This window comes from Myotis davidii, unplaced genomic scaffold (assembly GCF_000327345.1).
Source record: "Myotis davidii unplaced genomic scaffold, ASM32734v1 scaffold115, whole genome shotgun sequence".
Taxonomy (NCBI): Eukaryota; Metazoa; Chordata; class Mammalia; order Chiroptera; family Vespertilionidae; genus Myotis; species Myotis davidii.
This window is the reverse complement of record NW_006291010.1, coordinates 3,527,588-3,544,925: the sequence shown is the minus strand read 5'-3', so window position 1 is coordinate 3,544,925 and position 17,338 is coordinate 3,527,588. Positions and strand designations below refer to the sequence as shown.

Genomic DNA, 17,338 nt, shown 5'->3' with positions numbered 1-17,338 from the left:
CCCCCGCCCCAGGTCCTCCTCTCCTCTCCTCTCCAGCCTCGCAGCAGCCACCAGCCTCCACACAGTCACATTCCAGCGATGGTGAGCTCCCTGCTCACTGATTTCTAACTACTGGTCACATGCCTTTGAACCATCTCGTCCATATCTGCTTTTCTCATAACAGTGCTTTGGACAACCTGGGAGCTCAATCAATGCTTGCAGAGGTGAGATGAATGTCTGATAAGTACTTAGGACATTGGCCGAATTCATTTATATGTATTACAGCTACTCTTCAGTGTCTTATGAGGCTGGAAATACGTTTTCAATGCCTTCCTAGCCTTACATGATGCTTCAAATTCCTTGAAGTGAAAAGAAAACACTTCAGTGGGTTCTCTTAATAGACCAGTGAGTAAGAAAAACACACAAAACCTTAACTGTGGTGTGCCATGCTCCAAGGCATGAAATACTCACATCAGCAGTTTGCTAGAACAAATATTTCATAGCCATAATCCACAGTATTTTATCTATGTTCTTGCAAAGAAAACCACCTGCTAACGCTGAATGTATCTTAGCATTCTAATCAGATGGTTGTGCCCCGGGCCCTCAGAAATATGTTTGAAGTTCTCAATTTATTCTATAAAGAAAGAAGAAAGCACATTTTTCTCCTAAGCAAATTCAAGCATTTCCTTCCTTTAAGTAGGCCTCCAAATTCTTACCATTAAAACACATTCCAGGTATAGTTTAATTAAAAATAAAATAAACACACAGCTAGCTTGAAGCGTCACTAGGGTGAAGAGACTAAAACAACCATGCTCTATTCATCCTCCAACTAACCCTCTCCCCTCCCCATCCAGAGCAATCCGGTGTCACCCCAGGGAGGGAGAGAAGTCCGATTAGTCTTCAAGATCCGAAGCTTATTTGATCAGGGTTCAACATACATTCGGGTGCAAACAGCAAAGCATAGCATTTTCCCACTGCTATTGAGTAAAGTCACTGTGCCATTCTGCTTACTTTAACCTTGAGTATTAAGGCTGCTGCAGACGATTTATTCTACATACATTTGCATAACTACATCCAGTGTCTGATTACACTCTATGCCCTGGTATGTTTTGTATCCCTTTCAGGCTGTAGCGTGATCTACCTTCTTTCTCCTCTATTTCTGAGCTCAAAGTAAACAGAGCAAGAAAGGCACATCCTGCCGCCACGGAAGCCTCATCCTTTCCAAACCCAAAGCTGGCTCCCCTTCAATGCCTCATTTTTCCTATTTCTTTGTTTGGACTCCTTTGCCCATTTCTGGTGCTTAGAACTACAGCCAGTAAATAAAAGTCAGTCTGTGCCTTACTAGGTTGATTTGCTTTAATATGGTGAAAACCAGGCTGTCTGTGATTTAAATGAGAAAAAAAGAGTGGGGAGGCATCACTGATGGGAACTAGACTTCTTTTAAAGGAGCTCACTAAAGAACGGGGACGAGGGAGGCATTCTGTGACCTTTAAGACATTTCCTATGTTTCGAACATTTTTATTTTCAATTTCTACTTCAGTATCAGGAACAACTGCTAAATAAACTCCACCTTGTTTAGACAAAGCATGCCAAATTTTCCATCTTACTACCTTCCAAGATGTGTTACGTGCACAGTCCTTAAAAACACGAGAAAAGACCCAGATTTGCAGAAATCTTAGAATCAGGTTTTAGAAACAAATAGGTCACAGAGTTAAAGAAGGCCTACTGGTGAATTTTTAGAAGTCACTGAGAATAAAGCAAACACAATGGAAAGTAGGTTAAAATATTTCAGACATGAAAGAAGCTTTGAGTAAAATATTCATGTATGCTATGGAGATTATTTTAAAAGGGCTACCTGGAAAGAAAAAAACATTCATAAAAGTCATTGCAGGGCACAGTAATCGACAGCTGAGAAGTAAGCAAATGAGGACGGAGAAGCTATCTGATGGCTTACGAATCACCCGGGCGGTGTCTCCCACGAACAGCTCCGGGGCGTAGGCATTGAAGTACAAGTTCAAGGTACAGGTGATGTTGAGAATCTGCTTGTAAACCAAGAGGAAGCCCAGGTTGCGAACAGCATTTATAAATAAAGTATTATCTACTTCTTGTTGACAGAAATACATAGGATTTTTTTTTAAAAAAAGATAATGCTTTAGAAGATTGAAAGATTCAAACAAACTGATAGGAATAATAACATAAATGTTTAGTCACTGTTTATCAAAATTGAAAATGACCATGCTGTTAATGTCAGTGAAGTTTTATAAATGGCAAATAATAACTTCCTGATGATTCTGAGAGATTATAAACTGTGCCATGATCCCTGCTCTAATAAAATCTAATTTAAGCTACACAGGATTACTGAGATATACTAGCTTTACTTGGAAAGAAAACTTACTTTTTAATAATTTAACATCATCCTTGTGCAAAGTTTCCCACTAAAACATGATCCTAATAGAAATGGGAAACCAGCCCTAGCTGGTTTGGCTCAGTGAATAGAGCATCGGACTGTGGAATGAAGGGTCTCAGGTTTGATTCTGGTCAAGGGCACATGCCGGGATTGCGGACTCCATCCCCAGTATGTGCTATGCAGGATGCAGCCGCTCAATGATTCTCTCTCATCATTGATGTTTCTATCTCTCTCTTCCTCTCCCTTCCTCTCTGAAATCAACACAAAGATAATATATATGTATGTGTGTGTGTATATATATGTATGTGTGTATATGTATATATATATATGGTATATCCTACTGAGGATGGAGCCCACAACCCCAGAATGTATCCTTGACCAGAATCGAACCTAGGATCCTTCACTCCACAGGCCGATTCTCTATCCACTTAGCCAAACCAGCTAGGGCTCAATAAAAAATATATTTTAAAAAAAGAGAGAAATGGATAATCAGCCCAGCTGATTTTGCTCAGTGGTTGAGCATTGACTTATGAACTTGGAGGTCACGGTTAGATTCCCAATCAGGGCACATGCCCAGGTTGCGGGCTGGGTCCGTACTGGTGTGCAGGAGGCAGCAGATCAATGATTCTCTCTCATCTTTGATGTTCCTATCTCTCCCTCTCCCTCTCTGAAATCAATAAAAATATATTTGAAAAAAAGAAGAAATGGGTAATCTGACAGTTTTTAGGCTTGCTGTCATCAATAGTCTGGCCAAACATAGGAAGCAGTTATATCTGTGGTTCAAGCCTTGTCCTGGTGAACCGCTGCTGCTAGGCCACTTGTGGTGTGTCCCACCCACAGAGGAGAGTGACGGATAGGGTCTCAAAAGGCCCGGGAGTTGGCTGGTCCACAGGGAAGAGTGGAGCCTGGCTGCCCAGCAGCACCCTGGTTCTCGGTACCTTGGGAGATGAGGTTTGCAGCAGGGGAGCAATCAGGGTCAGATCTGTCTAAGACGAACACCTGAGTTCCTGTGCTCCTGGGGAAGGGAAGAAAACTTCACCCCCATTGAGAAAGGGGAGCGGAGGCTTCAAGCCCACACCTGTGAGCATGCTGGAGTGGCCCTAGCCACTGGGCTACATCTGACATGAGCCATGGGATGCCTAGCCTTGTTCTGGCCCCACTTTCCCCTGCCAGTGTCCACACGCCACAAAGGCCAACTGTCAGGGTTCCCTGCCTTGTTTCCACTTCAAATGTTGGGCATCCCCAGGCACACATTAAGTTCATCCCAGGACAAAGCTAATCTTCATGAGAATGTGAAGAAATCTTGAAGTACAAATCAACCGTGTGTTGATAAACAGCACTTAATTTAGGGTGAGGTGAAGCATGACTTTCTTCAGTTAAGTGTTCCTCTTCTCACACGACTGAATTTATGGTTCTTGTTAACCTACTGTCATCCCACACCCAGACCGGGCCCGAGAGCACCAGTTCAGCACCCGGGCCTTGAGACAAATGGAACTGCTTTCCAACCAGGGCCCAGGGCACATGTCCTCTACTTCCAGTCAAAATTGCTCTCCAGGAAAGCACTGGATATGCCAGCAAACTGGCTGGTGTGCACACAATATACCAGACCAGTCCTTCCCCAGTCCGGAGCTCCCCAGTTTTGCCTCGATCTCCTCTTTCTTACTATTGGACAAAAACACCTCGCATGTCTTCTACATTCTAGACCCCATGGACCGGCTGATTCTTCATTCCCAATAGCACGTGTCGGGCGGCCCGTGCCTACGAACTGCACTCTATTCCCCACAGAGTTCACCTGGACTAGGTTGGACATCTCATTTACCTGATCCTTGCTGGGCAAGGCCTCCTTTCAGTTCTAGATTCACCACCTTTGTGGGGAAGCCCAGCCTGGTAACACTTAGAAAATTACCCACTGTCAGCACCTGCCTCTCTGCTGCTCCATCCTCATCCTCACTCCCTTCCGAGAAGGGCCATGAATTTGGTTACAAGTCTAATAACAATGAATCCAGATGTTCTTCTGGATCCAACAAAGTTCCTGCTAAATTCTGAAGAATGTTAACCACCTCCAACTTTTTGTCAGTCTTGGAAAGGCAGGGGTGAGGGAAGGAAGCTGGAGGAGTATGTGAAATACACTTATGTGGCTGCACAGCCGAGAATGACTCACTCTTGGAAACATTTTTCAAGATGTGTTAATAACCACAGGGACAAAGATATTAACCTTGTAAACATTACTTCATTGTTTAAAATGATATTTGGAATTAAGTTATAAATATAAAAGGGTTTAAATATTTTGAGGGACATACACTCTATTTTTCTATTTTACTTTCTGCTCTTTAATGATCTACTTGAATAATTTTCCATTATTTTCTAATCTATAGTTTAAAAATAGCTATTACATAAAATTATAGCATATTTCTTATTTTCTCTGCCCCCCCTCCAAAAAAAATAGTTTGCTGAAGTCCTGTGGGTCATCCAAAGGAGTAGGACACATCCCCTACTTCCCAGTGCAACAACGGAGGTGGAGGTGGAGGCATTAATTTGCAGGAGTCCAGCTTGCCTCATGGGCTCCCTCTCCTTACCACTGAGGGAGCAGGTAGTGACCTCTCCATCTGTTAACTGGGCAGAGCAGTGTCCCTGAGGTGGAGCCACACTGGGTACAGGGTATGAGTCCCATCCACCCATGAATTTCTGGGTACACATGTCTTCCTTTTCCCTCTGCCAGAACACTCAGAAAAAGAAGCAGAAGCAGGAAAAGAGTTATGTTGTACTTTCAAAGTTCATGACCTCATAGTTACTCAAACACACCATATGTGCTATATAAAGATAAAGGAAAAATATTTATTAACGGTTTCTCATGACTAAGAGAGTCGAGAGAAGCCTTATGCCACATGGTGGTGATTTTAGACACGTCCCAAAATTCTTTGATTCCTGACCATTGAGGAGCCAAACCTACAGGCCTTTCCCTTCATGTGGGTGTGCTGTGACTCACTCATGACTGAGAGAACATGCAGCTGTGTGACTTCCAAGGCTGGATCTGAAAGGTGAAGCTTCTGTCTTTTCCCTGCAGCATTAACTTTAGCGATTCTGACTCCCTCCTGGCTGCCATGCTGTGAGGGCCTCCCAATGCCACGAGTGGCCACTAGACTTGTGAGTGAAGACCCAAGCAGAAGATCTGAATCTCGGTGAGCCCTCCCGGCTGATGCTCCAGCGATTGAGGAACCTAGACAGGCCATTCCCCCAGTGCCCTGTCCAAATTCCCTCCCTAATTCAGGAGCATAAGGAGGTGGCTGCACTAAGCCATTAAGTTTCAGGGTAACTTGTTATGCAATATTACATTCTTTTATCTTGATGTCCATATATGTGTATAGTATGAAGTTCCCAGTAAACTTTTATAAATTCCTCCTGCACTACAAATGATCAGGAGGTTGGGAGCGGAAGTGTGCGTGCAAGCCAGCACACAAATGTTTACCGTGTGCCCAAATAAAGGCTTCTATTTTCCACATGCACTTAGCACAGGCCTTTTCCCTCAAAACCATCCCACAACGTAAGGCCTCTCTGAAGAGATTCCAACAATTATTTTTGTAGAAGATAAAAAAATGTGACCATTGATTCATCTTTTGTTTAAAATGTTTAAAAGTAACTGTTAATTTGTAGAACTAAGTAACTGAAAGACTGAAAACAATTTTTTTCAAGTCTTTTTCTTTTTATTAACTTATTTATCTTTATAAAGCTGTCCTCAGTACTTGGGAAGATGAATCAATTAAATGGGTTGTTTTCCTGTTAAGGAATTAATGCATCCATGGCCAATTCTAACATGTAACTCACACACACTCCAATTAATTCAGGCCACAGTGTTTTCCTGCCAGGAGTCATTCTCTAGACTGCAGGGAATGTGGCTGCTCTGGCTAACATTTCCAATTACCCTGGCACTATGACCCTGGATGCTGGCATTGCCCAAACTGGCAGTAATAGATGAGGTTGGCTGATATTTTCAATTTACTTCAAATTAACAGACTGGAAATGATCCTTCCTGTTCCTCTTTTTGGCACAAGAACATGAGAATGGCCGACACCAGGGCACCAGAACTGATGGTGAACAGGCTCCCTTTGCCACTCTACTCTTCCTGATGTTTTCTTCCCATTGACCTCCTCCTCTTACAGGTTCTTTCACAGCCATGCCTGCTGTCTTCTCGATCTGCTCTGACCAGGCTTGATAACTGTCTGCTAAATGAGTTACATGAATTTGATGATCAGTTGTCATGTGCTGTGTGGCCTATGGCTGCTGGGTCCAGACAGGGGCTGAGTGATTCTGGGCTGGGCACTCTGTAACAGGCATAGTTCAACCTGTCAGAAACGGCAAAGATAAATCACATAAAAAATAAGGCTTACTGGCCAACTGAACTACTGCCAGGCTCGAAGATTTAGTCTGCTAGGACGTCTATATTTAGAAGTTGTTCCAGCACTGGCCGACCCTAGGCAACATCAAAGATAAATGTTGGCTTGAGAAATAAAAGAGCATGTATGTGCAGCATAACCATATAGAAGAAGGGTTCATAACAGGGAGGCGGAGACACTCCACATCTGGGGGGATTTGAAGGTTCCCTGTGCCAAATCTCACTCTCTTCTGTGATGCCTCTTTCATTTTACTGAGCACTCTGGCACAGAGGAGCTTTTAAAGGTAAGAAAAGGGGGTGGGATAAGTCTGTGGTCGCAGGCTCCTACGTAAGCACTGTATTCATTTTATCCCCTAGCAGGCTAGTCTTTCCTATTAGTGAGAGAGGTTTAGCTACCTGAAATAGGCAAGGATGACCAGGCCCTTTCCTTTATATCTCTGCATATATGGGTGCATCAGATGTCACTGCTTTGATAAGATCAATGTGTTGACTGTCCCAGTGAAGGGAAAGGAGGAGCAAGGTGGCGATGTTGGAACAGGCAGCCTGGACTAGTCACAAGTGAACCGAGAGCTGGATGGCTCAGCCCATCATCTAGCCAAGCCCAGGCTGCTGCCTTCCATCTGGCAGCCAACAAGCACAACAAACATGAGGACCAAGATGGGTATGCATAACTCAGCCGGAAGCTCCCCACACATTCTGCTGCCCAATCACATAACTCTGTCCTGCGATAAAAAGCAGGTAGAGAATCTGCTTTAGGTGTGCAGATGACTGGGGCTGAGGTCCCTGAGAGAGACGGCTCCTTTGAACTCAGTGCTGCCTTTGGCACCTATGGACCTCACAGAGTTACAGTCCTTCTTGTCTAGCTTCCTTCGGCAGGACCTACACGGGGAAGCTATTCACCCGGTTCTCTGAAAGCACTCTCAGACGTGGCAGTGATGGTTTGTGATGTGACAAAACAAAGCTACTGTGCCAAGTACTGGTTCGGTTTGAGGCACTGTGTGAAAGACGGATTCTGATGGACAGTGTGCCAAACGACCCCCGGCACTGGGGATGGGTTGGGGAATGGGCCTTCCTGGTTTTCTCCACGGGCCTGACATATATATTCACCATATGCCATGTAAGGCCACGTAAGGCCACATGGCACCTCAGACAGAGCGTCAGCTGCGTGGTCTCAGGGAGGCTCTCCTCAACCCTGAGCCCCAGTGTCAGGCTGCCTCCTGGCACTCCAGGCTCTCCCAGGGACGGCTGCTGTCTAACTTGAAAAGCCATTGCAAATTCACTTGGATGAAGTGAATATAGTTCCGAAAGATGATCCATACTAACTAGTCACTACCTAAGTTAAAGGTATCTGATTAATAAACTAGTTAGCACAGTACCTCCTATGGGCTAGCTCAATTCTTAAAATGAGCTAAGGTGGCTCCTCCTGAACTAGATGTCCAGGAAGGGACAGCCTGGGGTTGCCACAGAGGTTTCTGCAGCAGGACCACTGGGCACCACGGGCTTGCTGACGCACTGGTGGCATATGGGCTCTACCTGCTGCTGGCCTTTTCTGCTCTTTTTATTTCATATTATACACCCTCGATTTCTATAGTATTTATTTATTCTCAGTCCACTGTTTTACCGCTGTGTCGGCTCATTCGTCACCAGGAAAGCACCAGAAAGAATTGCTTTCTGGGCTAGCTGAGTCACACATGAGGACGATTCTTGGGAACTCCACTAGTACATTCCCATGAAGCTGTTTTTCTGGTTCTTTCGTACGCTCCCTACAGGTCTCGTCCAGAAACTAAGCTAGTGTCAATGAACATCTATATATAGCGCCGACACCCGTTTTTGTTTAGTGCAAACCAGAGACATTAATCTCATGGTTCCTGATCAAATTCCCAACAGAAGAATGTCCCATTCCTTTCATTCAGTCCTTCTAATTGTAGACTTTTTTTCTACCCCAGGTCTCAACTTGTGCTTAGGTGACGTGAAATATTCATTACACTGACTCTCATTCAATCTTTACTCACCTCCGTGACAAATGACATAATTTTTCAGGTGGAGATGCTGAGGCTTGGGGGTTAAATTACTTGCTTGACTAGTTAGAGACAAAACAGAGACTACAAATCCATATCTCTTTAGGCGAACACCACATTGTTGATACATCTTATTGCTATGAATCCACGCCAGAGATTCACAGCAAGACCTCAGGAGACCAGCATTTGCTGAGTAACTAGCTGCAGTTAGTATTCTGCACAGCACGATTTAAAACAATGTCTTAGGAGTAGAACTCACAACGAATTAAGTTTCCATAAATACTTCCTTTATGGAATTTATGTTTTCTAAAATGGAAAAAAGTTCCTATTTGACTGTGAAATTCTGTTCCTTGACTTTTATTCAAGTTTTCAAGGAAAAGGCCAGATCACTATCCCTTAAACCAGACCACGCAGGCTTTATGTGTAAATCTATGCAGAGGTTCATGATTCTTGTTCATAAAAGCCCATCCCTACCCTAGAGGCCTCTATATCCTCAAGCCTCCCCCTTAGCTCCTTTTGGAGAAAAACTCCCACCTCTACATGTCATCCAGCAGAGAGGCAACAGAAGGCTGAGTTCGAATGGCCGGAGGGGATGGTAGGTCACAGAGAACAGCTCAGGGAGGTCCATGGGAGAGTGAGCTGTAAGCACTATCTCTCTAACTCTAGCATCTAAGCATTGTTTTGCTGTTAAAATAGTAAGAAACTCTTATCCTACTCATAATTCTGGATTAAACTAAAACTCAATTCATAAAAGTGTTTTTGTTGATTGTTTGTAAATTAGCACCAGGTGCAATAATCCAATCTGGCAGGAGAAAGAAACCATCACAAGGTTTCAGACCTGCTTTCTGCCAGCCTTCAGAGTAACGATGTCATGTACTAGATTAAACTTGGGGCAGGGGCATATTGTCAGCAGAAAGAAACGGAAAGGCAATGATGACTCTCAACAGTCAAGTAGAAAACGGCCTTGAAAATGGCCTCCTCTTTTGCTGCTCATAATGGGGTCTCCTGGAGCAGCAAACAGAGGCTGAAGATCTTCAAGATTTTAAGGCCAGACTGCAGGCTCCAAGGCTCTACACACTACACCTCATCCTAGTCCGCACAGTGCAGGGACATGGCAAGCAAAGGCCACACCTTTGCAAGTTATGAAAACTGATCTGTTTCAGGGGAAAACGGAAACTGGTGGCCAATGCAGACAAGCCAAGGACACCTGTGCATTCCATTTTTAGTTGCTCATTACCATCTCATAGTCACAGTGACTTCCCACATTGGTTAAAAACTGGGGGATTGCCTAGTTACAATTATTAATAGACAAAAGCAGTTTTTATTAATTGAAGAACTCAGAGAGTGACTTCCAAGTGAATTCTACAGAACAGTGGTTTGCCATTAATGGCAACGGGTTTATGAGAGGTGGTGTACCGGCGTTCTCCTGTGCTATAAAGGTTCTGTTTCTGTTCCTCATTAGGGCCACACCTGCCTTCAGACCTGCTGGTCACCAACTTAGCTGAGAATTTTAGAAGCACAGACTACCAGAAACTTGACTTCTGAAATGATCGAATGGGCAGGAATGAACTAGTTACCATTACTTGTACTCTCCTCATTGCCAGGAAACCCAATGATTCCATTTTTTAATCTTTTTAAGGAGACAGAACATGAGGGAGTTATAAAAAGAAGCTAATGGATAGAACAATTTGAGAAGCATGAGTCTAAGTCTGTTTCTTTGTATCTGTTCAAAAGTATAGAAGGATAGCATGACATTAGCTTTTTCAGCTATCCAAATAAGGACAGTATCTTTCCAACATCATAGATCCCCAATACAACAGTGAATAGTATTCATATGCCATGTATATGAACTGAGAGGTATGCTCCATAAATGCTGGAATGATGAATAAACAGACCAACAGCAGTGAAAAGGATCCCAAAATATTCTCTTGTCAGAAGGTACAATCCCACTAACCAGGTTTTAGAAGCATAAATGATATAAGTATACATAAATTACCAGGCTGGCGTGGGTCAGTGGTGAGCATCTACCTATGAACCCAGAGGTCACGGTTCAATTCCCAGTTAGGGCATGTGCCCAGGTTTCAGGCTTGATCCCCAGTGTGGGGCATGCAAGAGGCAACCGATCAATGACTCTCATCATTGATGTTTCTCTCTCTCCCTTTCCCCTCCTCTCTGAAATCAATAAAAATGTATTTTTAAAAAAAGTACACATAAACTGAAGGGCTGAGGACCAGAGAAGTCAAATGACCTGGCTGAAAGCTTGGAATGGAATCCACATCTCCTCATCACGGTGTTCTTTCAATTATCCCGTTTCCCAGGGGTACTTTACAGAGTTTTTCTAGAAGGTGAATATTATGCCATAGAAAGTAAAAGGGTTTCTGTGTTGGCAAAAGGCCTATGGTAGGTGAGAATCAATGAAGCTGAATCTCCAATAAAGCTGAGCTACAGGAATTACAAGGTGGGGGAGAAAAAAGAGGAAAGGGAAAGGCAGAAGAATTAAGGTGGAAATAAGGAAAAGATGGAAGGAGAGCAAGTAGGGGAAAAACAGAAGGCGGCCAAAAACAAACCATTTAATATTTCGTGGTCACTAGTCCATAGAGCAGTGGTTCTCAACCTTGGCTGCACATTAGAATCACCTGGGAATATTTTTAAAATCCTGACTTCTGGGCCTCATCCTCCGGAAATTCTGTTTAACTTTGTTATGGGATGGGGCCATAACATTAGTCACAAAGAAACAGAATTTCCGGAGGATGAGGCCCAGAAATCAGGATTTTAAAAATATTCCCAGGTGATTCTAATGTGCAGCCAAGGTTGAGAACCACTGCCATAGAGGGTCCTATTAATTATAGATAGTCATCAGAAATAGTTTCTGCACTTCCTCTGAGGCTGGGGCACATCTCCTCTCAGTATCAGGCCAGGACACTACCCAATCCAGATTCAAAAGGGAGGAAGCCAACCACTGAGCCATCAGTACCATTTCCTGCAGCACCTGGGATTCCCTTGAGGTTTCCTATTCAAGCACTCAACTCCTCTGACACTACTTATGAGTCAGATAAGAGCAAAACACACAGAGAAGGACACACATACACTGCCCTGAGAAGATACCTGAAATGAAAAAAAGCCTCATCTTTATTAATAAATTCTATCTCAGTATAAAACCTCAAATTATGAGAAAAAAAATCAGGTCAGGGCAACAAAGCAACACACTTCAAACAGACTTGCATTCCACCTCCACTCACCCTCAGGGAGGAAGAGGAGAGGGGAAGATAGTTCCTTTCCTGACTGCCTATAAAAATCTCCTTCCACAAGGGCCACAGCGGTGGTTTCACGTTCCAATCAAACCACCTTAACACGAAATTCACCTAATCTGTAAAATGTAACAGTTACCCCTGAGATTTCACCAATCTGTGCACAGGAACTATTCACAAGGATCCTCAGAACAAAAGACCATTGTCTTTGGTAACTTTCGACTCTAGCTGTTCAGATGCAACCCAGATGGGAAAATACGCTTCTGCAGGGAATGATGAAGGGCTCCCTTTTCACATCAAAATTTCATCATGAGAACTTCATCTGATTTTCATTTTATATTTGGTTAAAACATTTTTTCCATACCTGACAAGTTACTTTTTGCCTAAGCCTAAACCTGTGTTCTAAATCTTTCAAGCCCCCTGAATTTAAGTCGCAAAGACTAGCAACTTGATTTTCTAGTCTTAAAATCCTAGTCTGCTCGATCACAGAAAAATAGACTAAAGCAAGGGTAAATGAATGAATAGAATTAATGTCTCCAGGTACAAAAAGCACAGCTGCTTTTCAGAGAGGAAAGTCCTCTACATTGTTTCCTGCCTGAGATCCTGTTGGTAGCTCAGCAAGACCAGAAATGAACTTGGGTCGCCATTCAGCGCAGAGTGGCCTCAAGCTGAGGAGACTCCACCACGAATACCATTTCAAGGGCCTCTGGCAATAGAAACAGCAGAGGGGCGCACCTGTTGTAGGATGCTCTACCCGACAGGGTATCACACAGGGCAGAGTGAGACCTCCAGGTGCTCTCCACTCGCCCACAGAAAGCACCCAGCTGTACAGCACCAAAGTGCACACAGGACATTCAAATACAGTCAAGATGACAGAACAATTAATGAATGGCTAGACACTGGGGACCCCAAAATAATTAAGATCCTCTCTTTTCTTTCAGTAGCATTTCTTGCAAATAAGCCAAGTAAATGTGTTTTAATGCACAATTCTTTATGCTACTTCTATCCATGTTCATTTTTCAGTCAATAACTATTGGCTTAAATTTTCCTCTATTTACATTTTTTTCCTGTGTTTAGCAAATCGTACAAAAAGAATAAAAAAAATAAAACAGTAGTTGTTCAGAAATTGTATTTTTGAAATCGCATTTTAGATGAATGTGAAAACAGGCTTACCTCATCCCACTCCAAAAGGTAGTTGGTGATTTTTGAACCATTGTCGATTGGTGCCTAAAAATTAACAATATAAGAGGTTGGAGGAAGTTGTTCACAGATATAAGGTTCAAATACAATGTCAATGCTAGTGTTATTCTATAACCCTGGAGAGCTCCTGCATTTTTTTGGTCACTCATTATCACAAACCAATTTTAATACAATTCAACTGTAGAGAAAGTCCCCCCCACTATTAAGAAATCATTTCCACAAATAGCCAAAGCTGACTCTCTACCACCTCTACCTTTATACCCACATGGTGGCCTATTTCCTCTGGGGATACAACTTTTTTAAAAAATATACTTTCATAGATTTCAGGGAGGAAGGGAGAGGGAGAGAGAGATAGAAATATCAATGATGAGAGAGAATCATTGATCAGCTGCCTTGCACACCCTCTATTGGGGATCGAGGCCACAACCCAAGCATGTGCCCTTGGCCAGAATCAAACTTGGGACCCTTCAGTCCGCAGGCCGATGCTCTATCCACTGAACCAAACCAGCTAGGGCTAGGGGATACAACTTTTAAGAGGCAAATAGATTCAAGAGTAGAGGAGAAATAAGGCAGCTAAGAAACACAGGCACTGCTTAGGGTCTGGGGGGATAGAGCTGACCCAGTCAGGCTCAGAGTTAGAATCTATATTTTTCTAACTTCTCCAACACAGGTGTTTTTTTAAAGTGCTTAAGATTAGAAAGCCTTCTTTGGTATTAAAGTTCTCCCCCCTTTTAAAGAGAAAGAGGAAAAATGGGATCCTCTGACTAGATTACCAGAGACTGTTACACCTTTACAAATTAGCAAAAAGAAGTCTGATCATTTGCTTTCTTCTTAAAAGCACACCGAAGTCTGCTTCACTGAGAAAACAGGCCTTGGGCAACGGGCAGAGGAGCAGAGAACTTCGGAAAATAGTGTTTTGCAGGATTAGACCTGCCAGAGTGCAGTGCAGCACTGGGGTTCCTTCACAGGAGCAGGGTAGTAGAGTAGGGGGAGAGAGGTAGAATAGAGATGGAGATGGAGATGGAGATAGAGATAGAGAGGGAGGGGGAGAGAAAGAGAGAGAGACGGGAAGGAGGGAGGAAGAAGAGAGAGAGATGGGAAGGAGGGAGGAAGAGAGAGATGAGAGAGGGAATGAGAAGAGTAATATGGGAGGGAAGGAAGGAAGGAGATGGAGAGAGAGAGAGAGACAGACAGACAGACACACTAAGTGGGAGAGGCTCCTGGGCCTGGCTCCTCCCCAGGAAAGCACAGGAGCTCTGCACACTGCAGTGTCCTGCCTCTAGCAAAAGGCAGCTTGGTCACTAGAGCTGATCTGAAGCCCAGCTTGGCTACTTGTCATGTGTGATCTGATGTTAGTTGATTAATATCAATGTTTAATTTCTTGTTCCAAGAATGGATGTGTGCGACAAGTAACTGGGAGAATATATGTAAATCAACTACTAAACTACCTGGTCTTATAGGAAGCACTCAGTAAACAGCAGCTGTTGCTTTATTATTGTTAACAAAACATCTTCTGGGGCTCAGTAAGTATTAGTTAAATTAATACAGAAACTCTTCTCCCTCTTCTTTCCTTCCTTCCTCCTGCTGAGTCATATAATCTCGGAGTCCCCAGACCCAGATTTCAGGTGAGTGCTGTATGCTCTACTGCACTGCAATTTTAGGCTTTTGTGGACAGGGACACATTTAATGTTCTAAATAACGGATAAGGCTCAAGTTTTAGAGAACTGCATTTACACCGGCTCATAAGCTTGTAGAGAAATAGTTTCTTAGTAGTTTCTTCTCTGCCCCACCAGAGCCGCTAAACCCTTGCAGGTGAGAACACCAACTTTGGTTTGGTTCCAGCCTGTCTCCCGTGGCTGAGCCCTCTCAGTGTCTGTGGATTCGAGGATAGGTGGGCAGTCAGAGCATGGTCCCCTGTCCTTGTGCCCGCAGCCAAAGATTGAGATCAGGAAATCTGTTTTAAGAACACTTGAATAAAAACTGAACTAAATTCAGAACTTTCAAGTTTGCACATGGCTGAAAGGAATGGTAGGCGGTTTCTGATTCACAATTAAATAAACAGAGAAAGAACATTTGCAACACTTTCCTCCTCATGAGAAAACTTTTCCCTCAAGCTGCCAGTCTCCCCGAAACCTGTACTGCATCTAGGTTTGCAGCAGAGCACGTATCAGTGATCCCCAACTTTAGGTGAGACCCCGGGTCCCTCTGGTATTCTTAGGAAGGTTTCTTATATTTTCCAAAAAAAAAGAATTTTAATTTTTTCCTTAAAGATATATTTACATATGCATATGTGTAAATATAGAACACATTTAAAAATGGATGTGTATACTCCAAGAAGTTAAATAACAATGACCAATTGGGTGTTCAAACTCTGAAAAGGTGGGGATTCACTGACCTGGATTATCCCTGGAAGCCAGAAAGGAAAATAAAATAGTTCAGATTCTGAGCCAGTTTAAACTTTGCCTTTGTCCAAATAACACACTTAGTGTCGGCCGCTGGCAATGAGAATGCAACTGCCCATGGGAGAGGGGTCTGGAGAAGGCCAGGCTCTGTTGCTGACCACTGCTCTCAACTGCTTTTACCCGCTTCCTAGATAAATCTGACCCTCATAGGAACAAGAAGACAAAATATTTCTTCACCAATAACAAATATCACTAACCATCTCATTTCTTTCACATGTTAATGTTCTCCCCAAATACCATAAATCTGTATTATCTCTTCTTCTACAAATTTTACATTTAAACTATATTTTAAAATATTCATATATAGAAATAATTACTATAGAGATTAATAGCAACCTATCTGCTTGCAAACACACAAGTATGACTGACTAATAAGCTCATTAAATTCGTGAAGGGCCTCTCTTCGGCAAGAATCATTTGTAGCCAGTAAATGGAATTTCATGAGAACTATTACATGATTTGAACTTCTAAAAATAATTAGCAATCCTGACTGATAAGATCTAATAAGTAAAAATTAGTGAAATCTTAATGAATGTCATTTAGAATTCTAATCATCCTAGGCAGTTTTAAATATTAAACATTTCAGAATCACCACTAAAAGAAGCAATAGAACCTGTTATTTATAAATCTTCACAAAAACATTAGACTGGAATCCTCAAATGTTTGTTGAGATGAATTAGAAAGTGATGAAAACCATTTGAAAGTGATGAATTTTAGTTATTTTAAGTATTTATATCACTTCTAATGTATTGCTTACGATCCTAAGAAATTTTCCAGATTCCCTTGCAAACAGAGCTACGGCTTGGTTTTGCAGTCTCTCTCTCACACCCTTTCAGAGAGTTGGCAACTTCTGATATCATAGTAATTTATTTCAGATAGTTACTATGGAGATAACCAAACACCATCACCAAACTGGAACAGTGCTAAATGTCTCACACGGCGACAGACTTCAGCCTGCTCCCGACACCGAGCCACCCACCTTCCACTGCAAGGTCAGTGAGCTTTTGGTCCTGTGCGCCAGCTTCGGTGGGAAGGGGCACTCGGGTGCACAGCTGTGGGTGGTGAAGCTCACTGGCTCAGAGCAGGATCCCTTCACGGAATTGTACATGGCATATACCCTGGAAACAAAGCAGACAAGTACAGTCAGTGGCCCTGGCCCGTCACAGAAGACCAGGGCTGTTATCTAAGCTTTCCACACAGAAACAGAATTTATGTAGCGCATTCCATGGCTCTTGTTCTGCCCTAACTATGGTCAGCATTCCCAGGGGATAATCACTCCAGCAGGGAACACGCCTCTCCTTCTGCTAGCGGTTCTCAACCTGTGGGTCGCGACCCCTTTGGCGGTCGAACGACCCTTTCATGGGGTCGCCTAAGACCATCCTGCATATCAGATATTTACATGACGATTCATAACAGTAGCAACATTACAGTTATGAAGTAGCAACGAAAATAATTTTATGGTTGGGTCACAACATGAGGAACTGTATTTAAAGGGCCAGAAGGTTAAGATCCACTCTGCTAATGGTAAGAACCATTGAGCCCCATTTAAAATAGGCAAGGTCTACCGACTGAAAAAATCTATGCTAAACAAGAAAATATCCTTATTTCCCAGAAAGGTCTCCAAATATACATTC

The 17,338-nt window shown here is 43.0% G+C and overlaps 1 protein-coding gene across 1 annotated transcript in view; it reads right to left on the bottom strand.

The window, feature by feature from the left end:
* The window catches only part of FNDC3B (fibronectin type III domain containing 3B), a 269,959-nt gene that overhangs the window by 65,893 nt on the left and 186,728 nt on the right, over window positions 1-17,338 (bottom strand). Inside the window, exons 11-12 of the mRNA XM_015564176.1 lie at window positions 16,684-16,822; window positions 13,216-13,269 (exon numbers count right to left, since the gene is read on the bottom strand). Coding sequence (XP_015419662.1) covers window positions 13,216-13,269; window positions 16,684-16,822 — 193 coding nt within the window. The remainder of the gene's footprint in view (window positions 1-13,215; window positions 13,270-16,683; window positions 16,823-17,338) is intronic.